Raw genomic sequence first — 26,759 nt, 5'->3', positions numbered from 1 at the left:
GAGTTCGATCCCAAGACCTTGAAGAAATAAACACAACTCCTAATTAGTGCTCCACTTAACCTGGTTTGACCATGAGTTCCTTCAGTTAATATTAGATATATTTTCAGAATTATACACATAATATATCGAGTTTAATCGAGTGACCATATGAGCCAAATTTTATACATAAATTCGCTTCTGCCCCTAGTTGTAAGTACATAGTTTGATGAATTGTTGGCAGAAATCGGCCCTGAGCCTTGGCTTCATTGGATTATGAAAGTTTCATAAAACAGATACGTTCTATATTTGAACGTTAGTCTAGTATTCACATCTAGTTTTGTGGTGAACAAACTAAGCTTGTGTTAATCGCTATAACTAACAACAATTGTGCCAATTCATAATGGAACATACAACAATTGTGCCAATTCATAATAGAACATACTCGTATTCACCCTTTTTTTTTTTTTGGGGGGCATCGAACATACTTGCATGTGTTTGGGAAAGTTACAAATACAAGGTGAGACTCGCATTCGCCGCAAATGAATTGGCAGCGAAAAGTTGCAATCTATTTGAATGCTCAGCCCAAGACCATCATAATCGACGTTATTCGACTCTTTGCTCCTTTAGTTGTGATGTTCGTGAATCGTGATGGCTACAAAATATTTATTTTCTTCTGTATTATATTACTAGTAATAGACTAATAGTAAGATACTATCATTAAATTAATAATCAAACACCAAAATTAAGTTAAATTTTAATTAGTTAATTTATAATTCAAATAATATTATGATCTATTATTAAAAATATAATTATTTGGAGAGTTAAAGAAGTTTTTTTTCTCACCACATTTTTCTTAAGTATTCTAAATTATTAACTATTATGACTTATAGTGTTTTTGTAAGAAATTAACACAATAATTCTAAGATCAAACGCGATATTACAACAATAGCATACTAATGTAATCTCATAAGTGGGGTCTGGAAATGGTGTGTACATGGACCTTAACCCTACCTTGTGAAGGTAGTGAGATTGTTTCTGAAAAAATCAAACATGATATTAAGTTACAAAAAGAGTGTAGATTTCAAAACAACGATAGCATGCCAATTTGAGCTACGTCACTGATTAATGAAGGACTGCATCCTCCTCTTTGTTATCACTTCCACAATATTTTAGCCTCAATTAGACAGCTACTACCAGATGTTAGGGCAGAGCTAGAAGTCGGATATGACTTTGGTCGAACACAATATATTCAAATAACGTATTTTTGTTAAGAAATTCATTAAATTGGTGCAGATATTAGATTTAGAACTCAATTATCATCCCTTAAAGTCGTCATTTTAAAATAAAGAACAGATATTTGTTAAGAATTATTTTTGCTTATCCAACATACCAAACGACCCCTGAAAGTTTACTCCACTTTTGATTCTCCTACTTGGAACTTTGCCACCAAAAGTGCAAAGAGGGAGTAGTACTTAGAAAAAACAAAATTGAAATGTAATTAGTTACTACAGCAATCGTAAATGAAATGTAATTAGTTACTACAGCAATCGTAAATGAAAATGTGGCATAGAAAATGGCCAGCGATGAGTCCGCTAGTGCTTGCTGACTATACTGAACCTGAAACGACTAAAATCCCAAAATCCTTCAAAACTATCTTCTTCCCAAACACCAAATATTGAACCTAAACCCTTTAATAATATTCCCAATCTACCCTCAAATCACATACTAATTTACAATAGTGCCATTCTGCACAATTTTCAGGTTTCGATGGATTTGGCTGAAAATCCGGAAGAGGTAAAAGAGAAGAGAAAGGATATTGGTGGGTCGACCCGGGTTCGCAGATTATTGGCGATTCTTCTCTCTTTATGTGCCGTGTTTTCGCTATCATTTTCGTTGCTTTATTTTGCTGTGTTTCTTGGAAACCTATCGATTTCCAGTCCAATATCTCTTCCTTCTCAATGCAAAATTGTATCTAGCAGTAAGTTTGATTCCTTTTCCTTGCTCAATTTTGCTTGTGGGTTTTGTTTTTGGTGTGTTAATTACCTTTTCATGTTGGGTTTTGTTTTTGCAGTGTTAATTACTCTTCTTGCTGAATTTTGTTGTTGGAGTGTTAATAACTTTTTTTTGTTGTTGAATTTTGTTGGTGGATTTTGTTTTTGGAGTGTTAAATAACTTTTCTTGTTTAATTTTGCTTGTGGGTTTTTCTTTTGGAGTGTTAATTACCTTTTCTTGCTGAAGTTTGCTTGTGGGTTTTGTTTTTTGGAGTGTTAAATAACTTTTCTTGTGGGTTTTTCTTTTGGAGTGTTAATTACTTTTCTTGTTGAATTTTGCGTGTGGGTTTTGTTTTTGAGGTGTTAATTACTTTTCTTGTTGAATTTTGTTGTTGGATTTTGTTTTTGGAGTGTTAATAACTGTTCTTGCAGAATTTTGTTGTTTGGGTTTTGCTTTTGGAGTGTTAATAACTTTATTGCTGAATTTTGTTGGTGGGTTTTGTTTTTGGAGTGTTAATTACTTTTCTTGTTTTGAATTTGTTGGTTGCTAAGAAATTGTGGGTATATGAATATAGTTGAAGAGTTTGGTGAGTATTAGAATCTCAAATTGTTCAGTAATCCTTGTTGTGTTTTAGCATCATATAGCTCAAAGTCCCTTTTTTTATTTTTTATTTTGATTGGTGCTGGTTGGTTATTGGGATTGTGTGGTTCCAGGGTGTATCATGGTTTTTGCAGATGATTTTGTGTTAATTGATGAATTTGCCAATGGAATCTGCTAAATCTCAATCTATAAAGAATCATTTTTTTTAGAGTAAGGTTCTTAGACAAGTAGAAGTAACATGCATTGCAGGTTCAACCTTTCAGGAGATTGATATAATAGATAAAATGTAACACATAAAATAAAGGTATGATGGTCGAAATAGAGGAAAGTCACAAGAGTTCCTTGTGATAAAAGGTATACCTACCAAAGTGAAAGGCAGGGAGTATAGAAGGTTTGTGACTAGCGAAATTATATGGAAGTGACTATTGGGCCTCTAAGACCCAATGTATCTGCAAGACGAGCGTTGTGGCAAAGCAGATGTTAAGATGGATGCTTATACAAGAATAAACAAGATTAGAAATGATCACATGATCACATCTAGTAGCGGTGTTGTGTCATGTCTAAATCTACTAATGCTTTGGCACTGGTGCAACACTATGAAGCTTGGATGTTTTAAAAATGGGCTAGGTAGATAGACACTCGAATGAAGGAAAGTTGTCTCAAAATAGATTCAATCTTTTAAAATTTATGTGCATTTAGCAAATAATAGAGTACAATGAAAAAGAATCCGTATAAACGGCACTAACGAGTCAAGATTACGCTGTTCAGGTTTAGTTATTGTTGGTAGACATTCATTTGGTTCGTCTTTGCCAGTGTTTTCCAGAGGTCATTTTTGCCTGGTTAGTAATTGGTAATTTGTTATATAAGTGTAGGGGTAAGTGTGAGATCAGTCTTAAAAGACGAATTATTGAGTATTCGAATAAATGGTGCCCTAATAAGACGGAATAAATATAAAGGATTCAAATAGTTGATGGTAACTAGTTTGGCATTAACGCGTACTTCTTGTTGTAGTTTGGTTGCTAAGAAATTGTAGGTATCTGAAATTTTGATCAAAATCAGTTTAAATTGTTCGCTGACTCTTAAAGACGACAACAACTTGGTGTAACATTGCTAATAATTTGATTAAATTTTTTTGGGGCTCAACCTTGCTGTGGTTAGCATCATAAGGCTCAGAAACTCTCCTGGAACCAAATGAGACAGTATTAATTTGAGCTCATTTGTTCTTGACTGCAAATTGATAATGGGTTCAAGAGGGTAAGTTGTTGATACAAGTTACGTCGTGTATCTTAGTCCAAAAACTGGCTGACACGTACTGGTTTGGAGTGGTGTGTCCTAGCTTTCTAGGTGGTGGAGGTGAAGCAATATGTATAATGCGGCGTCATGAGACTCTGTGAAGTGGCTACCAAGGGTACTGTTGCATATTGCGTTGACGCTGTTGCTTTTAAGGGAAAGAAGAAGCACACCATTATTAAAACTATAAGGAATACCATATGTGTCAGCATGTTCAGTATTGATTAGCCTCAATTTTAGTTATGGAAGAAGAGTTTAATTTTTGTGTACTGACGGTGTAAAAATTATTTACACAATCAGGTCATTTATAAGATAATTACAGGTAAATATCTACCATGCATATTAATTAGTAACTTGATAAAATCAATGCTAACCTGCTATAGTAGGTTAAACTACATTGTTTATTTGTAGGTTAAACTACATTGATAATTTGATGGTATAAAAATCTTTGCACTGTTAGTTTATACAACTTGAAATCCATGGGTGAATAATGAAATCTGCCTCAAATACAATCATATGCAAGTTCCTTACAGAGGCTAGCACTTCTTTTGACACCTCTGTCTCCATATAGAATTAACTTAACAGATAAATACTCTATACAAGTCCCCTGGAGGGCTAGCAATCACATGCGTAATTACATCAAGTGTATTTTTCCATTCTTATTTTGTCCAAAGAACCAAATGACCCCTTATTGCATGTTGCAGCTGCAGTCTAGAAGCTTTTCCATAGTTTTGCCATGTAAGAGATGAATTCCTTCCTAGTCTAATGACTTACTTAGACAGAACTAAGGATTAGTTTTCTCCATCAGTGCCTAATTTGATTAAAACATTGTTAGCAGTAATCCACTAATGTGTTCTTTTGTTGATGAAATACATATGCATTCTTGTTTATACTTCTTGAAACTATTTCTTTAAAATTGCTACAACCTTGTCACGAGGAGCAATGACAAAATGCCATATCCTTGTTGACACAATAGTACAGATTGGTTTATACCCAATAAAGAAATTGTCCTTGATCAAGTTTTGATCTGATTCAGTTAATTGCCAGCATTAAGTTTCAATTTAAAGCAATATTTTATCTTCTTTGCAGGTGTGGATCTTAGGTCATCTAAAGTCTGTGAACTGGGGTTGTTGAATTATAAGGCAAAGCATGTTCTTTACCCTTCTGAAAGAAAAAAGTTCCGATGCCATTATGATTACTATTGGGCTTCTGTATTTAAGGTGACTACCACTATTTATTGTTCCTTAAAATATCATTTTCCATTTATAGTTCTTTTGGGGTGCATGTTGATAAGTTGATAGTATCTGATCATCCATTTATGCGGTTAAGTTCTTGAAAAGGAACATGGTATACTTGATGTAGATGAGTTATTGAGTTGCAATTCCAGGATAAATTTATAATAAAATTCTTACAGGATAAATTTATAATAAAATTCTTACTTGTCAATAAAAGAGAAAATTCTTATACAATTGACCTGAAATTCTATTCTGAGTTCCATGTTAGGCAGAGATTCTATTTCACAAGGATTTTGCTAGAGTATGATTTCGGAAGTCAGGTATGCTGTATGCCAGAGAACTAGTTCAATTAGATAAATAACCCCTAAAAGATAGGGGAGGTAATATGCATGTACAGGAAACAGAACTTCTTGGTATCAAAGGAGACAGATGTTTATTGAATTCCTCTGGTATATATCTACTATTTCTTTTGGCTTGGAAAGGTAATAGTTATTAAAACTTTCACTTTTCCCCATAAGACGACATTTTTCATTGAGTATATTAAATATACATGGCTCTGTAACTTTTAGTTTTAGCAGAATTGGATTGTGTTTTAGTCACTTGTATGATTCTAAATTTAAACTAACGTACCCATTTTTCACTTTCTTTATATAAGCAGTGATATTATTAGATTTCAGTGACAATTTATTCCTTTCTTTGGGTCTTCCCTTCTCTGTGCCGCTCTGTTCTTTCATTGGCATTCCATTAGCCAGCAGGAATCTATGCATTTGAAGCTAAAGTTACCTGTCAAGAAAAGAGGTGGAACATTTTCAGCTTGGTGGTATCCATGGATCACTTGGTTCAGACCTTTGTATGGGTTCCTGCCTTGGGATGAACAGAATATAGATTACCTCTAAGTTGCTGCATTTTTTTATGGGAAAAGGGTCAAAAATACCCCTCTACTTTGGAAAAAGGGCTAAAAATATCCTCTGAACTTATTTTGGGTCAAAAATACCCCTCTCATCCTTAAAGTTTTCAAATGTACCCCTGTCTTGACGGAAATTATCCCCCAAAATAACCCAAAATTATTTTTTAAACCCGCTTCATCATTTAAACCCGACCCAACTAAATAATAACCCATAAGATCCCCTTATTCCCCCAATTCCCTCAAACTTCAAACCTACATATTGGGGGAATAAGGGGATCTTATGGGTTATTATTTAGTTGGGTCGGGTTTAAATTGATGGAGCGGGTTTAAAAATGATTTCGGGTTATTTTGGGGGATAATTTCCGTCAAGACAGGGGTATATTTGAAACTTTAAGGATGGGAGGGGTATTTTTGACCCAAAATAAGTTCGGAGGATATTTTTAGCCCTTTTTCCAAAGTAGAGGGGTATTTTTGACCCATTTCCCTTTTTTTATTTATTTCATTTTTGGTAATCATCCTTTTTTTTTTTTTTTTTTTTTTTTTTTTGTGGGGTGGATGGGGGATATCGATTCTTTACAAACCACTCAATTGCTTGCTTATGCATTTATGAAGAACAAAAATACAAGATTTCCTTAACATGTTTATCCTGAGAATGACTTATCCAGAGAAAAGTGTATCATGGAGAATGAACGGAATATGGATTACTTTTGAAAGTTGCTGCATGTTGTTATTTTTGTTCTCTTTTCTTGACTGTTTTGTTTTGTTTTGTTTTGTTTTAGTTTTTTTTTTTTTTTGGTTTGTGGTGGGGAGGATGGGGGATGGAGCAGAAACCACTCGATTGCTTGCTTATTCGTTTTTGAATAACAGGTCGAATACATGGATCATTCAGGTCAGGCACGACTTGCACTGGCAGAGGCACCTAATGAGGCCCTTCCATCTGATTGTAGACCAAACTTTTCTGGTGCATGGTTGACAAAGGATAAATTCGAGGTAGTTACTGGACATTGTATGCTCACTATCGAGTAAGAGAATGTTGATTTACCTATAGACGAACTTCTTAACATGAAGTTTATCCAAGTTCTAACTTCTTTTATGTTTCTATTACTGTAAGATGGTCCTTCTCCTAGAACTGATGGGCTCTATTGACTTTATATCTTGTATGTTCCCTTCTGCAAGTGTATTCAACTCTAGCAGAACGATAGCCTTAATTTTCTCTTTTTACTTTCTAAATGAACTAAATGTTGCATGTCCCTATTTTCAGTTCCGAAGATAAAGCTGTCAAACAACTGATTTTATAATATGTAAAAGCAACGAATTTAAAATTAACAGGGGTATTTATCTGATTAGGAAACATTGACCTGCATGAGTAATTTTTGTTTGTATTTTAATGTATATTGTTTGTGTCTAATTGCTACATCAAAAAGTTTCTACTGAGTGATCTTAGATTGTAACGAGGTTAAATATTCAGTTTGTTTATATGTTCTTCCTTCTCACTGAAATGGTGAAAGTACAAGAACATGTTAGATTTTATATATATATATATATATATATATATATATATATATATATATATATATATATATATGTTGCATTATGTGAAGCATACGGTTCAATTAATGGTCACTTGAAGAAGCATCAGTTTCATCCTGTTCATGTTACAAAATCAAATATCTTGATGCTGTTGCGTGCACATCCTTTTTTCAGGTAAACAAGACTTATGAGTGTTGGTATACATTGGGAATATCTAAAGTGCACATATATAAAGATGGCTTTTTTGATTGCCAAGCAAAAGATCCATCAACTATTGAGATGTTTATTCGATATTTAATCTTGTGAGTATTATTACTTAAGCAAAATGTTGTTCTTGTTCCTTCATCTTTAATGTGTTCTTTTATGTTGCTCGGACTCTCCAAAACTGATGCCGCACCCGTGTCGGATCCTGCAAAAATGCACTAGTTTTGAAGGATCCGACACGCACCCGTCACCATTTTTAAAGAGTCCGAGTAACATAGTTCCATGTTCATAACGTGATAAAAAAAATACACCCAAATTTTAATTTAAGCAAGGAATAGAAACCCCCACCCCACCCCCGGGGCGTATAGTTCAAGTGGCAAAGGTTGAGGGACTTTTGAATTAAGTCACAAGTTCGAGCTCTGCTCATGGAACTAAGCCTGTAATTAAGGGGAGAACAATAGAGGGGCGGGTCCATTATGCCCGAGTTTCGAAGGCTGCAGTTGGTCCTAAAGGTTGGAACAAATGGGTCTCTTGGTTATAAGAAACAATATACATATAAGCAAGCAATAGTTTTCAAAATCTCGAGTTTTATCTGTTGCCTCCTTGATCTTCTTTCTTGACTTGGAGTCTTTTTATTGTTTTAATATCACTTGACATCATTTGCTCATCTAATTTTATGATATTTGGAAATAATTGGTTTCAATCATTGGATTAATCAACCAATGTTATGTGAACAGTCATCAAATTTTCCTAATTTGAAATTATACTGAAGTAACAAGATTAAAAAAAGAACTGGAGTATGAACTTTAACAGAGAAAAAAAAAAGGAAAGAAAATGAGCAGAGGGAGAAGGGGAGTTCTAGATTTTAGATCAATGCGAAGGGAAATGGTCAAACGAGAGGACTGAAACCAAAAGAAGATTGGTGATGATGTTGTTTTGCAGCTCAGTGGGAGGTGGAGAAAGGGAAGAAGATGAATTGTAGCGCAACAAGAAGGTGGAATCACAATGGGGCACCATGTTTGTGTGACAAAAATGGGTAGTGGTGTGTGGCCTGCCAAGAGGAATAAAGTGACTGGGAACTTCTAGGATCTATATATTTAGGTTCAGAATGGTCATTTTGTATTCTTATTATCAGAATGAGCCATAATCCAGGGAAAATAATTCCTGCCAAAACCACAAAAGATAAGATATGGAGTGTCTATCAAATGATAAGATACTGATGGTTTTCCAGACAAATGATAAGATACTGGTGGTTTTCCATGCAAAGTTGGAAATAATTGGTTTCAATCATTGGATTAATCGACCAAAGTTATGTCAACAGTTGTTAAATTTGCCTAATTTGAAATTATACTGCAGTAACAAGATTAAAAGAAGAACTGGAGTATGAACTTTAACAGAAAAAAAAAGGAAAGAAAATGAGCAGAGGGAGAAGGGGAGTGCTAGATTGTAGATCAAATGGTTAAACAAGAGGACTGAAACCAAAAGAAGATTGGTGATGATGTTGTTTTGCAGCTCAGTGGGAGGTGGAGAAAGGGAAGAAGAAGAATTGTAGCTCAACAAGGTGGAATCACAATGAGAAGGGCACCATGTTTGTGTGACAAGAAGGGGTAGTGGTGTGTGGCCTGCCAAGGGGAATAAGGACGATTGGGAACTTCTAGGATCTTTATATTTAGGTTCAGAATGGTCATTTTGTATTCTTATTATCAGAATGAGCCATAATCCAGGGAAACTAATTCCTGCCAAAACCACAAAAGATAAGATTGGTCTATCAATTGATAAGATACTGATGGTTTTCCAGACAAATAATCCACAAGTATTCTATCTGCGGAATCCACAATTATTCTATCTGCGGACATACCAAAACGTTGGATTTGGCTTGATAAATTTTATCGGAACTTTGGTCCATCTACCAATCGGGCCCTTTAGGGAGACTCATCCATCATCAAGAACCTCTGCAAACACCAAGCCACAAAATAGTCTCATTTGCTTCTTCAATTCCATCGTACATTGCATGATGTTGCCTTATTATTGATGCGCTTCTTTTATTTTAATGACTGAGAAATTCATTGTTCCAGCTTCTAAACTCGGGGATAGTGGACCTGTTGCTCTACCTTCTCCACTTAAATACCGAACTTGGCGCAATCCTCGAACTCCTTTTTGAGATTAAACTTGCCTTTGTTTTCTATTGAGGCATATGTTTGTTAAGATTGGTAACAATTTTTATATATCAATGCACAAAGGCTGTGCAAAGCCATATGTACAGAAATGAAGCTGGCAAAAGAACTATCCTTTTCTCCTTACAAAGATTCTAAAGTCTCTAGGATAGGTTCAGTTCCACTAGGAATTCTTCTTTAAACCAAAAATGAAAAAACAATATGGAGACAATATGGAGTTCATCTTAACTAAGCTTGCCTTCAAAGCATCTTCGATTTCCTTCTCTCCAAACATTCCACCATATGCAAGCTGGTATAAAACTTCCATCTGCTTTGCTGCCTGGATAAACCTCCTAGGGTCCAGTATTTCAGCAAAATCTAATACCTCTCATGCACAAAAAGATGTTCCAGATTTGTGAAGTCACCTCGCAATGTAGGATTAGACGGCAATCTGTCTCAGCTTTCTTGCCACAAAGATGACATCTAGAAAACAATTGTATACCTCTCTTCTTTAGATTTTCTTCAGTTAAACAGGGCTTTTTGACCACTAACAACATAAAGCGTGCCACTTTTTTATGGTATTTTAACTTTCTATATGTGTTTCCATGCCCACAACTCTAGCTGATTGTGGGGTTTGTTCAGGATTCCATTCTGATTGAAAGTTACCTTCGCAACTTAGTACTTATTTACGTTCGCAAGTTAATCACGAAACTGGTTTAGAGGTAATTCCTCTACACTAGTATTTTGAACTGAACATGAATAAGCTCAAAGTATGGAGTTAGCTTAGAAACACTAATTCTTCATCTGGCATTACTTGAAACTGGAATTTAATATGTTACCTTAGAAATTGGTATCTGTTAGCTTGCAAACAGTAACCTTGCAAGTTGACGTTTCTTGAAATTAGTCAGGAATGCAAAGTTAGCTCATATCTCTAGTAGCCTGAAACAAGTATGGTTCCTCGAGTCTTCTTCCCCCGTTTGCTGTAATTTATACCTTTTCTGTCTTGCTACACCCTATAGGTTTGGCAAATTAAGTTCAAACTTCATGGCATGAATGTCACACTCACTAATGCTAATAGTTTTACTTTTCCTTTGCCAGCCTTACTCATTTGTCTTAATTGGATATTATTGTGGCAGGTTCATGAGGATATTAAAATCTTGGTATGTTAGTGGGATTTCATACTGGCACTGGAAATGGGAAGCTGTAGCCGGAGTTATTGCTGGTTTCTGTACTTCCATCGTATCAATAATTTTTTTTGGAATGTTACGAAAGTTGTTTTCTTGCATCTGTCAACTTTCCGTGGTGAGAAGGCTTACTCTGCCTCTCAATAAAGTCCGTTTAAAGAGAGTTTGTTTCCTGCTAGCTTATGTGTCATTTACTAGTTGGTTGGCCGTTCAATATCTCAGACGGATTGGCCTCCCTGAAATTGCAGTTCACTATAGCATGTAGCACTCATTTTTGTAGAAGTGCTAGAGCCGGTTGGCAGTTTTAGCGGAAATGTGTAACTATGTAATATCCTTGTACCAGTAGACACAGTTTTCACAGAGTGTTTCTACCATATGTTGTATTCTAGTTCCTTGTGTACAGAACGAAATGCAGGAATAAATACAAGTAAAAGTTTATCCCCGATCATTATTCTGTCTCACACGTGAATGAAGTCTAATATTGTTCTTCTCAGGTGACCGTACTCCGCTTTTTTTTCCTCTAGTTTTTGCTCTTCAGAGCCGATAATATCTGAATCTAGTTGGTTACAGACAGATCAGGTTAACTAGAAAGCTTGTAGTTTTTACCACTCCCTCGATGCCTTTCCTCCTGTTTTTTACCAGGAAGTGTCAGCATATTGTCAGTAACTAGCAGTGGGAGTTTTACGCTTTGTTGTGATACTTTTCAAAGTAATAGTTAGAAGACACATATGGCTCTATTACATCATCTTCTTTCTTTGTGAGAGCTTTGTATCTTTGGCTTCCGACAAATTTACTGCCCCTTGCTTGAAATTTACGGGCCCCAGATTTTTTACTCATTTAAAATCCTCAAACAGGATAGTACTGTAACTATTATTTTGTTATTTGACTGATTGCCCCTGCCAAAATTTGTTTGATATTTGGTTTGTTCCTCTACTGATTTTTATTCTACTGATGCATTGCCACACTTTCTGAAGAATATTGCCCGAGCTGCAGAGGCGGAGCCATGAATTGAAGTTTATGAGTTCGGGATTTTAGTCCTTTTGAGTTAGTGGTTCTAAATTAATAATTTGTACATATTAAAGGAATTTCTTAAGACAAATGTAGAGTTTGCAGTGTTTGTACCAAACCTACACTCTCACTCTGCCCTGGCCTGAGGCATGATGGCTTATCTTGTTAAGCTACTTGTGGATGCAGTTCATGTAGAATAGAAATAAGAGAGCAAACATGTAACACAACTGATCCAATTATTTTGAAGTACTTACGCAGAAACGTGAATGTCTTCGAGATAAATTCACTAGTACACCTACAAACTTTTTAACTGTATATTTGTTATTTTACCAAGACAAAACAGTTCAACATCATCAATTAGGAGGAAAAAACAAATAGATAATGGATAGCAAACAAGGAAATGAAAGGAAATTGGTCAGCTAGGGGATTTTATTGTTAACGAAAGAAAGGTCACAAAACATAGTGAGAGACAATTTGAATTTTACAAGATATTAGCAGAAAAGGAAACAAAGGTACTTCAGAAAACCTTTTAAAACTCCATAGTACGTACACAAGCATTCTACAATGTACTCATACAATGTTCAAGTTCATCACAATTTTGGGGATTCTGCTCTTATATGCGACCGTAGATTTCTGTCACTTGAGATTTGGATTACAAACTGAAAAATGCAACATTGAATTGAATTCAGCCTAATTTTACTATGCTTGTATCAACCCCATTGAACCTCCTAAGGAAGCACATTTGGAGCTGCTAAAAAGCAACAGTAACCTTAGCAGTTAAGGTGGAGACATTTAAAACTTTCCAGATTCTGAAATGATCCTCTCGATTTCTTCAAGTAGGCGCTCTTTCTCCTTAATCAAGTCCTCATTCTGCTTCTGCAGCTCTTCAATTTGCGTAGTCTGTTCAGAATCCTTTCTGTGATTATGCAAAAGCTCTGATTAGTCACTAATCCATGATTGCTTTACCACAAGATTATATGTAAGTATGATAAAGCTTGTCGCATGTTTTGGACTTTCATTCCTCAGTTTGTGTTTGAATGTACCTATTCATAAACGCCAAATTAAGTTTAAGTGATCGGACTTCCTTCTCCAGATTCTCACAGCGCTTCATAAGAGATTGCATATCTGAAGGAATTGCTGGTGTTAAATTTCTCTCTTTGGCTTCTGCCATTCTGCATCAATATTGAGACCAATAAGCTTATGAAATAGATCATATACTATGAGAAATTTCAATATACAAAATCTGACCATCAGACAATTATGGTTGCGAAAACTGAAAAAGAGAAAAAAGTTGGTAAGTATCCCGGCATTAGTCACAGCAGTTATAAACTGCCACTAGCTTTGGTTCTACTCTGGAAGCTCAACAGCCTCTAACATTTTATTTATAAAGCCAGGGAAGACTCTAGGCTTTATCATACTTGAATACAATTACCATCATCACATTCGATAATAAGTTTAGGATATCCATTGTTAAATCAAAGTGACTATCAGCACAGATAACCAACTTTAGGCTGCATTTTTGGATAGAGACACATTTAGGTTACAAAAATTGTTCAAATTCATGCCTGAGTCAGGTACCAAAAGTTGGTTTGAAATACAATATAAGCTTAGTCACACAACGTAGATAAAACAGGAAAGCGACAACAAAAAACAGAGAACTAAGAGAAGAGAAGAGAGACATAACATCTTGTTGGACTAATCAAATTTTTGGCATGACAGGAAAAGGCCATGCAAACACGAGGCCTCATTTTCGAGCAGCCTAAAATCTGAATGGGCCATGAGGTTAAAGCATCAGAAAGAGCAAAACTTTTGCAAGTATATGCAATGAAAAACATGCATTTGATGTTCCATTTAGAGAGGCAATGCCTTACAGAATGTCAAGGTTTAACTTGTAACATCTCATGCTTTTCAAAACCTCATTTCTGATTTCTGTTATCATATCATTGCAGGAAAATAAATTTGGAAGTCACACATGTAGGTAGAACACGTGCTATCTACAATAAATTTCTACATCCTATAGTTTTTCCAACCACAGAAAGAACTAATCACTATGAAGTTAGTCGAAAAAGAACAAGATTCACGCAAGTTCTGAGAATAGTTTTACATACTTCCGAGACCGCTCCACCCTTCGCTTCTTTTTAGGATCTCCATTTTCCGCTGCATTGGTTTATGCCAATTAGAAGCGAACAACATGAAAGAAATTAACTAACTACATGCAATATTTCACATTTTAGTTTACTGTTTTTTTCTAGAACTCTGATATCTTTAAAAATGTTAGGAAAAAGATATAACAAATCCCAGAACAAGAAAGAAGCCCTAAGTTCAATAGAGGGAAGCCTCTCGTAGAATAACAGAACTCTCATGAGAAAGTGTCTGTGGTTGCCTACAACCCTTTTATCATATGTTGTATCCTGCCATTACAGAGGCAAAGTCAGGATATTAGTTTATGGGTTCTAAATTAAAATTCTTTTTGTTTACTCTGTTCTAAATAGATTGTAAGTACATATTAAATGAATTTTTAAACGCAAATACAAGGTTTGAGCGAAAGTTACTGGGTTGTGTTGAACCGTAACAACCACTCTGGTTCCATCCCTGCCTGCCAATAAGTGGGATCATTACAAATGTTGCAAATCATACTTAACTTGTAAGCTCTCTTAAAGCCCTTTTAGCACCAAGTAGTATTTAAGGATTTGATTCTTACTTTATTTTTTCCAGTTTCACTCTGTTGAGTTTTGATTGCACGATTCATTTTATAACCTTTCTAAAAGTAATGCAATGAATGGAAACGAATTTCAGCAGTATTGCAGTGCCAACCTTAAAATATATTCCATAAGTTCTTCCGATATACTCATTGTGTTGTTGTTTTTCACCTAACCAGTGATCTATCCTAAACTACTTTGGAATTTCAGGATAGTAAGGCATAATACATCCTTCAACATTGTTACATTTATAATTATAAATAGATATGAAAGTGAAAAATGCAAAGATGTGATATTTATCCAATGCATTTAAAAAAAAAAAAAATCCAATGCATTTAAATGTCTTAGTTACCTGATTGAACTGATGTCAAAGATCCATTTCGAACTAAACCTTCTTTCTGCGATGTCTGAACAAATTGGACAAATTATCATCAGCCTTAACCATCTCGCTATTCTAAGTTGAACAATGGGTAATATTGTTTCCAATTCCAAGGACATGGGGGGTAGAAAATACCTTTTGGTTGTCCTTCACGTTATCATATATTCGTTCTCTAATATCTGAGTTCAACAGTAAATGACTATATTAACAAACCTGTGCTAAAAACATAGTACTAAGTTTGGAGAAACAACCATCTCAAACAAGTGCATTATTTGAAATCCAAAGTTCCAATTAGTATCTTTTCTTAGTTTGAATAATTAAGAATCATCTTTCAGTTTGAAGACCCCCTCGATTGCATGAATTTACTAAGACGCCCATGTTGCAAATAGAAAGCATACTCCCTCTGTTTCAATTTGTTTGTCTTACTGTCCTTTTTACTATGTTTAAAAAAGAATGTCACTTTCTACATGTAGTAACTCTTTACACCCAAAATCCTACATGGCATATCTAAGACCAGAAGATTAAAATGGCATTTTGGTACATTACGCACATCTCTAGTTTAAGACCACAAGATTCAAACGTGCAAGTCAAACTAAGACAAATAAATTGAAACGAAGGGAGTATCATATTCACCTCTAGCAGTTGAACCATTTTCTGAGCTCCTTGCATATCCAACTTGATTTCTAGAGCCCTCGTACACATTTAAAGCTTGACTTGCATTGCTCAGACCATCACATATATCAAACCCGGTTGAAATTATTGGTGCAGCAACAGAAGATTCACTTCGAGAATGTTCCTGTGATACCACGGCCATCTGGATTGGGTTTGAGGGAGCCATAATACCTTCTAAGACGTCATTAAATGACCCCTGCACTGTTTGTAGAATCCCCGTATCTCTGACTTGAACAACGGATGCATCCTGATATGTCCCTTGATTTTCAGAGATATGATTAATGCTGGAGTTACAAAAGACTTCTTGATTACCATAATACCCCAGCATATTTTCCTCAATGGCTTCCCTAGCAGTATGATAGTTTGCTAATTTCTTTCGTTCTAAGGTACCCTTCAGCATGCTTACAACAGAGGAAATATTATCTGCACCATCCACTTGCTGAGTTTCAAAAGTTGATGAAGATGAGTTGGATGGAGATACAAAAGTATTGGGTTGGTTGTTAATTTCACACATCGACATGTCAGTGTACCCAATTGGATCTGCAACTTCCTCGTTAAAGTTATTAACAGAATTTCCAGGTATATTATGCAAGGCTTCACGAGCTAGTGAAGACTGTGAGTTCTGCATAGCTGCATACCTCCTCCTACAGAATTTTTGAGGGAAATAACCAAATATCCCAAGAAATTATCAGCATCCAACAGTAACAATGTCGGAATGAAATACATCGAGAGGGGAAAAGATTCTCCAATTACTTTTTGGTAATTTCTTGTACTTGGAAGCCTTTAATTAAAATTAGATAAAATCAATCTATATATAGGAAAATAAAAAAATCTTGAGGGTCTAATCCAAGGATATATATAATGCTCCTTTGAGAGGAGCAAAAGGATATTATTTTCCAATCTCGATGAAGGATGCAATATGAAAGGTACCTTAACTCAGAGGAGCGACTTCTCGTCATGGGCTGAGAACTATGGAACCAGGTCTGCAAGAAAGTTCTTTATGAGGATATCAAGAGAAATTCTATGAAATGATATCTGTAGTTACAGAACAAACCTTAGCTAAAAACAGATTACTTGCTTGCATTTCCCTATCTGTCACGTTCCTGATGACAAAAGAAAACATTGGTTATTACCCCAATATTTTCAGAATGACTAATAAGATGAGATAAATCGCTTGAAATATGTAGATTGGTTGAGCAATAACCTCAAGCCGGATAACTGACAAGGCCACAAATAATGAAAACCAAAAGAGTAAGCCTTACGCAGCAAGAAAACACATCACGATAGCCCCAAAAATTGCAGTTCTTTTTTTCACATTTTCAATTTTCAATTTACTAACACTGATCATAATTAAATCATACGTGCCTAAAGAGGTAAAGGTACAGATCACCTGGTTAAATGTTGGTTAAGGTTGCTAGACGATTCTTTGGCTATACATGTATTTTGTGGCTGTAGAGTGTCAGCCACTTTTCTTTTCTGAGTTCCCCCATTCTGCTCACTAGATAGACCCGCAAGTTCACTGGAGATCCTGCATTTTAAAACGAAAGCATGTCATAAAAACTTCATTTAAAGTACTCCCGCAACAAGAAGTGAAATGATAAAATGATTTGTCTTATTGCACTTCATTCCACACACGCTAACCTTCGTGATGCTTGTCTAGCACGATGAGCCATCGGTGTAGAATCACTGCCATTATTCTGAGAAGCAAACAGTAACGAATCAGCCAAGATACAAAAAAACAAACAGACAAGTGTAGAACTGCTATACATGCTTTATAAATACCATAAACATGGATTTTGCATCTGAAGAATAAACGTTTCAATTAACAAATAAACTAAGTCTATTATGAAGGAGAAGAACTTCCATGATTTACTATAACTAAAGAACGTACATCCAATAGTAATTCAGATGCGAGAGCTCGAGAGATGATCTACACTATAGATAGCATGATACAAGAAGTAAATAAGGAAAGGATGAAACTCATTTATATCCATATACATACAGGTATTTGTAATAACATAGAAGATTTGAAAATGTAACGCGATTAGATGAAAGTCAACATGTATGAGAGAATGGCCGGATTTCTTACCTCTGCACTTGTGAGCCAGCTTTTGAAGAGTTCTTCACTGTCGGTTCGAAGGGAATGGGAGATGTTTCTAAAACCCAACATCTCCATTGTAGGAACAGGCACTCCTACTGAGTTCTCCATCATAGTTCTTATGAACAATTCTTCGCTCGTGTTTCTACAAAAATCTGAATATCCTCTTCCCTCCATTTCCATTCCCTATCCTTTCCCTTCCCCGGATTTCTTGATAACTTAATTCTATTTTCTACCAAGATTTATGAAGTAGTAGTTAACAATTCCACCATTGATCAATCCCTCAGCACAAAAGCGGAGTCACAAGTCTGTCTACGAGTTCGACAGAACCAGTAGCTTTGCCCTAAATCCTATATTTGTGTTTAAAATTCCACTTAATATGTATAAATAATTTATCCAAAACTAGTAAGCTGTCTTTTCTATAATCCAGAATCCAAAAACTCAAAATCCTAAACTCCGCCTCTGCCTTAGCAAAAAAGTCCACCTAGAGAAGCAAACTAAAGAGATAGATTTAAATAAAATCCTGATTACATAAGAGAATTCAAACCTATTTGCTTAACACTCAAATGAAAAAATAATCAGAGTCACAATGACAAAAGAATTTTACTCAACAAGTCGATATGCTGCAGAATGATCAAATTCTTGCTACAGAAGAAAATCTTAAAGGTGGTGAGTTTAGCAGTAGAAGGATTTTAGGACTAAAACATTCAAGTTAATTAACAAGTTTGTAATTATAGAAGAAAGAAAACTTGGTGTATAATAGAAGCATCAAACGTCACATTCAAGCTCATCTCTTTCTTAGTCAGAAAAATTGACAAACATATAGTGGGCTTAATTAAAAATTATTGTCTCAATTAATGGAATTAATAAAAATTCAAATTGATTAGATTCCAATTACCTTATACTTGTCTTCTTTCTAGTGTGAAAACGATATTATTTTCCTAGGCTAATTTGTATCTGTCAATCAGTGAAACTAAAGTAAACTTTTCACATTCCATATTACTGTATGACACTGACTTAATCCCCCTGAGAAGCAAAAAGAAAAGAAATTGTCTCATGGTATCTTTGTTCTGTTCTCTTTTTTGTTTTCTATATTTGAGAATATAATTTGTAGATGATAAGGAATTGATCACATAGCAAAAACCAAATATAAATATTCTCATATCAAACTTCTCTGCCCTTTCTTAAAATTCGGGGTTTAAGGGTTTGATTTCAACTTGATATTCAGGTCTTCATGCATATACATGAAGACCAAACAAAGATACACATCATCCACCTACATAATAAATTTTTTTCACACTATCATTGTACTTTAATTTTGTTATAACATATTAACTGTCTCATTTCAGTTCACTAAGGGCATGATCTTAGATAGGAAGTTACGAAGGACATGCATCAGGGTAGTAGGCTAGTAGGTAGTTGTGCATGTCACGCTTCGTATTACTCTTGCAGTTTCTTGTCCTTGTACCTCGATTGACATCTGATTTTGTGTAAGTTACGTTATTTTTTTCTTTCTCCAGACTGCTTTGTCATGCTTTATTTAGTATTTTTTCATGCTTCATGACTGTTGCTATTTCTTTTTCTAGTCTAATGTGGTTGTTTTTTTTTTAGCCGAGGGTTTTTCGGAAACATCCTCTCCACCTCCATGGTAGGGGTAAAGTTTGTATACACTCTACCCTCCCCAGATCCCACTTTGCGGGATTACACTGGGTATGTTGTTGTAGATTAACTGTCTTATTTTCAGGATACTAATTACACTTATTATGAATATTTATTTGACGTTCAATATAAAAATTTTGGTACACTACCAGTGTATATGTGCCTAAATTTAAGATGAAATTATGGGGGAAGACGGTCAAGAGACTGAGTGTGAACAATAATTGTTCCAATACATTTCCATGGAAAAAAAAAAAAAAGGAAGATTAAAATGAATAGATTTATGGGGTTCAGTTATCGGAGGACGCATTGAATGATGGAAGACATGAAAATGACTCGTTGGATCTTCCCATCAAACACTACTGGCGGAGGGGATCTAGGATTTAAATTTTAGGGGTTTAGCATTTTAAATTTTTAACACTAAATCATTATATTTCTAAAGTTATGCGTTTATATCTACTATTTATTGTAATTTTAGTAATTTTTTACACATAAATTTATACCCCTGCATCGAAAGTTTGGGGTTCAATTGAACCCCAAGTTATAATGCTCCATCCGCCTCTAGTGCTCCATCCGCCTCTGAGTCTACTGGCTGTTTCATTTCTTAACTTCAAATTAGTTGAACTGTTTTGAACGTTCAATTTTACATCCAGGAATTAAATTTTATGGGTTCAAGCTTAAGACTTTTAGTTTTGAATCCATTATATATGTAAAGTTATGGGTTCATATTCGTAATATTGATTTAAATTTTAATAACTTCTTACACATTAATTTATGCACCGCGTCTAAAGTTAGGGTTCAATTGAATCCCGACTCACAAGTCACAATGATACGCCACTGTCCTCAACACCAGAGGCAGAGTCATGAATTCGGGATTTTAATCTTTTTAAGTTATTGACTTCTAAATTAATAATTTATACATATTAAATGAATTTGCTAAGTTAAATATTGAGTTTAAAGTGTTTGAACCAAAACTGCTGGATCTGCCGAACCCACTTTTTACACTCTAGGTCTGAGCCTCTGACCCCTGCTCAAGTAGGAAAGGAGCATAAGATACTTGCTTATGTTCGGCCGAACCCAGTAACTTTGGTTCAAATCTTGTATTTGTCTTAAAAAATTCATTGAATAAGTATAAATTGTTACTTTCGAACCCAGTAACTTAAACGAATTAGCATCCTGGACCCACAAGCTTCAAATCCTGGCTCCGCCTCTGCTGCCCAACACCCAACTGATTCATTTTCCTACTTAGCTCTATGATTTAACATAATGTGCCAAAATGTAGTTTAAAATGCTTATAATATCACTGTGATATAACTAATTACTGTAGTGTTTGACTAATTTAGTCTAGGTGGAATGGTTTCTAGATACGGCCTTTTCTTACTCTACACTTTTGGAATATTTTTGAAGTGCTTCATAGATGCATAATTGCATACCAATGAAAATTGTGAAAGAGGAAGAAAGGTTTCGTACGTGTCGAAATATTTCCACCATAGATTATTGGTCAAGTCTAATGATCAGTTGTACGCAATTTATTTTTTTAAACTTTTACATGATCCGATATCCATTGTGCATAATTTATTTAAACTGAAATTTAAATAAATTTTACGCTAATCAAGTCACATACCAAAAAAAAAAAAAAAAGGGTAGTGTAGCCTTTCCCTGTAAGGTTCAATCTGGCAACCTACAAAATATGATAAATAACTTGTTATTCGAACTGATTGGTGCATAGATTTATTTCTTTCCCTCGAACTGATTCATAGACATGAAATAGTAGAGCTGCTTGCAAGGTCAAGAGAGATTTTAAGTTACCCCGATCAGTAAAATAATTATGAGCATCTATTTCATCAAAATCGATAATATCCAAAACAAGAAATAAGTAAATTCACATTCTTACTTTCGTGGTCGATGTTCGACCAAAATTTACTTTTTATCTTCTAGCACTCCTTATTGAAAAAGTAAAGTTGATAATAAAATTGTATTATGCCGCTGATTGAATTGAAAAAATTATTCACCTAATCCAACTTCTGAGGAGTATTTATTAAATTTGATGAAATGTCCGTTGAAATGAAATAATAGAATAAATAAATGAGAAGAAACATAAATGTTGTGCCACTTGACAATTCTCATCAGCAATTCATAATGAGAACTACAATAACTGTTTATTAGTATACCTAAATTATTCTTTTACTTAACTCATGATTAAGACATACTCCAAAAAAATATTTATCATTAACTCATTATAATATCGACAATAGAGATATAAAACCCTTGACAAGCAATTTGTCCTTTAAGAAAGAAGAAATAAATAAAAGATGTTTGACTGGACGTCATATGTATGGCTTTTGGAGGAATAAAATTTAGTCCGTGAAATTTCCTCTGATTAATTGTTGGAGGAAAACTCCAAGAGTGCACTTTTGATCTGTTGTTAAAATAATAAGTAGTTGGATTTCAAAATCATTATGTAAGACTCCATTTTTTTTATTGACTATATAACGTTATACAACGTCATCATAAAAAGCGCTTCAAATATTCCCACAACAAGAAGAATATGCCGAATCACTTGCGTAGTGCTTTAATAGATTATAGTTCTTTAATTTTCTATGGAGAAGAAAAAACTGGAAAAAAATGCTTCTATCATCAGTCCTAATATTTTGAGTCAAAAGTTAATTGAATATACATTTGAAGATCGATCAACCGGCAAAAAAGAATTGTTTAGTGTTCCCTGTGGAGTATCTTTTGGAAGGCCGGCAAGCTATTTTCAGTTGGGGTGGTGGGAGTTGTGACTCTTTCAACAGTGACATCTCTTTCACTATTTGCTTCTTAAAAAGAATTTTACGTATCGTGTAAAACTATGTGGACCTCTTAAGTTTTACCATCTAAAGTTGTGCTCGGGTGATTGAAATTCTCTCTCTTTAAATTAGTGTCTTGAATTCAAGGCCTGGAATGAAAAACCTTTCATTAAGATTCGTTTTATCCTAGTTGGCATACATGTTTGAATGTGGAATTAGTCGAGCCGATAGCGGCAATACCTGACACAATGTTGAGTTAGCCGTTAGTGGCGCAATGCCAAATTAGTTGAGCCAATAGGTTTGATTGTGAGGAAAATCAGGTGCGCTTGTATTGATGTATCAAAGTTATTATACAAGTGTGCTCCCTAATTGAAGACCGATTACAATAGAAGAATATTTACAATCTCTTTACTGTCTATCACAGTGAAAGCGGGAGGTTGTTACGCAATGCACGCAAACCTTTAGTTGACGGACGTGAAGGATACGAATGTTTCTAAATATGTTTAGTGCGTTGGATATTGAATAATTTAACGGAGAAGCGGCGAGTGTCGGAGGTCTGCGTCGGTAAAATGGAGGAGAAAGTCTTTAGCTTTAGTGTTGAGTCTAATGTAAAAGATTGCACCCTGTTTTTGTGTAAACTAGTTCTCTCTCGACTCGACAATAAATAAAGAGAGAGAAAAACCATGGAACTGCTGCTTGGCCGACAACGATTTCTTCAAGAACGGAACATGATGGGGATGCGCGGGTCCTTAGTTGAACAAACGCTAAGAAACCATGAATGGGCCAAGCCATAGGTCTCGATATTCCTGACTGTTGAAAATGATTCTTTTTATGACGAACGAATAAGATTCACATCGAGGGGGACGTGGAACCAATCGCATTATAGTCAACCAAATTGTGATCATTTAGAGCATTAGGCAAGTATTTAAGTTGAAAGGTTGTTTGGGTTTGAAAATCCCGCGTTGGCCTTCTGTAGTAACCATGGGGGGCCGTGGCGATGACCGCCACACTTTGTCCCATTGTTTTAACAATAAAATTCATGGAGATAGAAAATGCAAGGTATATGGGGAAATGCCATGGTCCAAGAATTCATAGGACGTTGGGGAGGGACAATTTGGAGAAGGAAATTGAGTTTCATCTAGTGAGATGATGATTTTGTTGGTGGACAAATCATAACACTTATATCATGACCCAAAAAACACACGGGGTGGATGCTTGCTTGTAACTTATGAATAGTCGTAGATGGGAAAAGTGGATAGCATAGACACCCAAACCCGGAATGAGAATAGGAGGGGGTTCGTTGATAGAGAACTTGGGTTGGTGATTTATGCCTAAGGACTTTAGTGGGAAGTATATTGAGGAGGTAGGTGGCCGTTTGGAGAGCATGATGCCAAAAAGTGGGGGGACGGAGGAGTGGACGAGAAACACATGTTGTTAATGGATTTAATTTTTCGTTCGTTTGCCATTTTGAGGGGATGTATGAGCAAGAAAAGAAAATTTATACCATTGGAGGCGCAAAAGATTGAAATTGCCCGTTTGCGAATTCCGCCCGTCACATTGAATGTTTTTAATGTCTCTTTCGAATTGAGTCCGTATTAATGCCTTAAAAGATAGAAAGATAGAATACACTTGGGACTTGTTAGAGATAGGAAAAGTCCAAAGAAAATTACTATAATCATCAAGAAAGAAAACATAATAGCGGTGCCCATTAGAACTTAAAACGAGGAGATGTCCATAAATCGCTATGAATAATGTCAAACGGCATAGTAGTAAACGACAACGAATCGAGAAAATGGCAATTTAACATGTTTCCCCAAAGGACAAGAGGTGCGAAAAGAAGTACGGGCCCTATTACATTCAATTAAGGCATTACTACGAAGAGAACTAAGGATAGCTTTTCCGGATGGCGGGCGGGGAATGCCACAAGCTGGGTGATGCGGCAAGGAAGGTGGATGGTGGAGTGGAGCAAAGTTGGCATTGAGAGGATACAATTCCCCGGTGCTCTCACATCTCGTTAGGCGGCTCTCGAAAACCCGAGGATCAAACTCGGCGAAACATTATTAGAGTGAATTTACGTACGGAAACAAGGTTTTTGATGAGTTTTGGAGCATGCTTAAACATTTCGGAGACGTAATTGAGCATTAGGTGGGGGAAGGGATGTATGACCATAGCCTCGAATTGGAATAGTGCTACCATTACCAACAATGATTCCAACACTATTTCAAATTAAAATAAGACGTGAGATACTATAAAATGTATCGCCCGTGTCCGTAGCACGGTGTCATCCGGTTGAGCTTGGTCGGAGTGTAACAATGACAACTTCTGTCCGGTGAAAACAAAGTGTTATAGCCACGATTATTTTGGGGTTTGGAGAGGAAATTATCAAAGAGCCGCGGGGTTGGAATATATGACAAAAACGTTGATCGGACCGGCGTTATTTGAGAGAATTGCTCGAGCCGAAGTCGGCCATTTTTGTGGTGGTGAATTCGGTTTCAAGGTACGCGCCGTAGTGTTTGTTATCTTGGAAAAGTTGAGCAACTCATTAGCCTTCTCGGCAACATTCGCCAAGGTAAGAATATCACGGTGGCGTATATCCATGAAGGACCACAGCGTTTAAACGGAAGGTTAGCGCCCTTTGTTGCGTACGCGGTGTTCGGTGTCGGTGGGTGGTATGATGTGCTCGAGTACGGAGTGAACGCGGGCTAGGACACAATAGGGTTATTGATTTCCATGTCTAGTGATTGGGATTAAGGATTTCACATTCGTGACGGTTAAATGCATGGAAAGCCTAGGGTTAGGGTTGAAAGAGAAAGAGAGGTGGACGGCTAGGGTTTGGGAAGGAAACCTAGTCGATACCATGTTGAAATTTAGCTTGTATTGATGTATCAAAGTTATTATATACAAAGTAGGTATCCCTAATTAGAATGATACTAGCCTAAATTAACGATTACAATACGAAGAGAATATTTACAATATTTATACTATTACATATATGATATTGAACAATTTAACGGAGAAAGGAAAAAAGAGAAAAGCATTAGCTTTAGTGTTGAGTCTAACTAAAAGATTGTCCTGTTTTTGTGTACTTACTAGTTCTCTCTGAGTCGGGCATAACTGCTCTTAGTTGAACAGAAAACCCCAAAATGACTAGGAAACAGAAAGCATCGTTTGACAATGTAGATATTAATTCATCCACACTTTGTCCCATTTTTTTCTAACAATAAAATTCATGGAACCTTTTCACAAAGTATCATTTGACCCAACACAGGAAGCGTGTTGACTGAGTAGCTTCTCCCCATGAGTTATCTTTACACTTCAATGACAACTTCTGGACAGATGAAAACAAAGTCATATTTTAAGCAAGAATCTATAAAATGTAAGGTTAACAACATGGGGTGTAGTCACTAGTGGGGTTTGGGGGATACATGGTTAACCCTACCGTATTTGAGGTAGAGAAGTTGTTTAGATGTTTAAGAATCTATGAAATGTATGGTTGATACTAGAAAATGATTGGTGAGTGGTGGGGAATATGTATGCATGCCTGGTGATCAGATCCATTGAAATTTAGCAGTTTCAGTACACCTTACAACTACTACTACGCCTAAACTCCATCATGTTGGCCGGCTATATCAATTTTCACTATTCATGTCACCCCATTTAAGCTACTCTAAATTCCATAGGATTAATTTCACCAATAAACACTAAACTTACTCGTTGTAACACTAAAGACACAATATTATTTCGTGCAACACTGTAGTCACTAGCTATTTGTAACACAAAAGTAATGAAACTAGTTTTTGTAACAATAAAGTCGCTAAACTATATGTTAATTGTCCAAAAAACACAAATATGTTAAAATTTGGCGCCAAAAAATGACATGGCATCATTTTTTTTCATTGTATACTTGCCAAGTGAGAAATGAAAATACGGGGGTGGGAGCTATGGGGGCCTGGGCGAGGATAGGATGTGTTTTAAGGGTAGGTAGAAGACAACCACTGTGACGATGTCCTTGTTTTCCTTTCTTCCAATGGGAAAGGGTAGGTAGAAGACAACCACTGTGACGATGTCCTTGTTTTCCTTTCTTCCAATGGGAAAGTCTTTTTCCTTATTTTTATGGAACTTCTTTTTCTAAGAAAATGTTATCCAAAATTTTTGACCAACCAAACATGAAAAAATTAGAAATTATTTTTCCTCCATATACCAAACACACCCTTAGCGACAATTCGAAAACTGTTGAATGAAAATTCAAGTCTAGACATTACTCTTTGCACTCTCATCCTAGTGCAGGAGAAGGAAGAAGATAACAATTTGTCTCAAGATCTTCTGCCAGAATCAAACAGCTAACATTTTCATAAAAGAAATTGCAGCATGATGGGCACAGAGA

At 35.6% G+C, this 26,759-nt stretch overlaps 2 protein-coding genes across 4 annotated transcripts; one reads left to right on the top strand and one right to left on the bottom strand.

The window, feature by feature from the left end:
• The first annotated feature begins 1,605 nt into the window (after positions 1–1,605).
• On the top strand, positions 1,606–11,522 carry LOC132030065 (uncharacterized). 2 transcript variants are annotated; one of them, XM_059419535.1, is made up of 5 exons: positions 1,608–1,957; positions 4,951–5,081; positions 6,871–6,993; positions 7,708–7,835; positions 11,027–11,522. In XM_059419535.1, exons 1-5 carry the CDS (start codon positions 1,747–1,749, stop codon positions 11,337–11,339), a joined length of 906 nt encoding a protein of 301 aa, XP_059275518.1. In that variant the 5' UTR covers positions 1,608–1,746; the 3' UTR covers positions 11,340–11,522. The 2 variants fall into 2 exon arrangements, with proteins under 2 accessions (XP_059275519.1, XP_059275518.1); XM_059419536.1 differs by lacking the exon at positions 7,708–7,835 and having other exon boundaries at positions 1,606–1,957; positions 11,027–11,156.
• Positions 11,523–12,483: 961 nt separating this feature from the next.
• LOC132030064 (protein CYCLOPS-like) lies at positions 12,484–18,736 on the bottom strand. 2 transcript variants are annotated; one of them, XM_059419534.1, is made up of 11 exons: positions 17,922–18,736; positions 17,474–17,529; positions 17,223–17,360; positions 16,887–16,935; positions 16,763–16,815; positions 15,794–16,476; positions 15,296–15,339; positions 15,134–15,179; positions 14,191–14,239; positions 13,126–13,254; positions 12,484–12,998 (listed from the first exon to the last, which is right to left on the bottom strand). In XM_059419534.1, exons 1-11 carry the CDS (start codon positions 18,111–18,113, stop codon positions 12,875–12,877), a joined length of 1,563 nt encoding a protein of 520 aa, XP_059275517.1. In that variant the 5' UTR covers positions 18,114–18,736; the 3' UTR covers positions 12,484–12,874. The 2 variants fall into 2 exon arrangements, with proteins under 2 accessions (XP_059275517.1, XP_059275516.1); XM_059419533.1 differs by having other exon boundaries at positions 15,134–15,188; positions 17,922–18,735.
• Between the last annotated feature and the right edge of the window lie 8,023 nt (positions 18,737–26,759).

Source organism: Lycium ferocissimum, chromosome 9 (assembly GCF_029784015.1).
Source record: "Lycium ferocissimum isolate CSIRO_LF1 chromosome 9, AGI_CSIRO_Lferr_CH_V1, whole genome shotgun sequence".
Taxonomy (NCBI): Eukaryota; Viridiplantae; Streptophyta; class Magnoliopsida; order Solanales; family Solanaceae; genus Lycium; species Lycium ferocissimum.
Note: the sequence above shows the minus strand (reverse complement) of the source record. Positions and strands in the feature narration are given on the sequence as shown.

Coding starts and splice junctions, on each gene's coding strand:
- LOC132030065 (XM_059419535.1), top strand. CDS start 1,747: ATGGATTTGGCTGAAAATCCGGAAGAGGTAAAAGAGAAGAGAAAGGAT. Junction 6,994..7,707: donor TGACAAAGGATAAATTCGAG/GTAGTTACTGGA, acceptor TCCTTTTTTCAG/GTAAACAAGACTTATGAGTG. Junction 7,836..11,026: donor TTTATTCGATATTTAATCTT/GTGAGTATTATT, acceptor TTATTGTGGCAG/GTTCATGAGGATATTAAAAT.
- LOC132030064 (XM_059419533.1), bottom strand. CDS start 18,113: ATGGAAATGGAGGGAAGAGGATATTCAGATTTTTGTAGAAACACGAGC. Junction 15,340..15,793: donor AAATGGTTCAACTGCTAGAG/GTGAATATGATA, acceptor TGTTGAACTCAG/ATATTAGAGAACGAATATAT. Junction 15,189..15,295: donor ACGTGAAGGACAACCAAAAG/GTATTTTCTACC, acceptor CAATTTGTTCAG/ACATCGCAGAAAGAAGGTTT.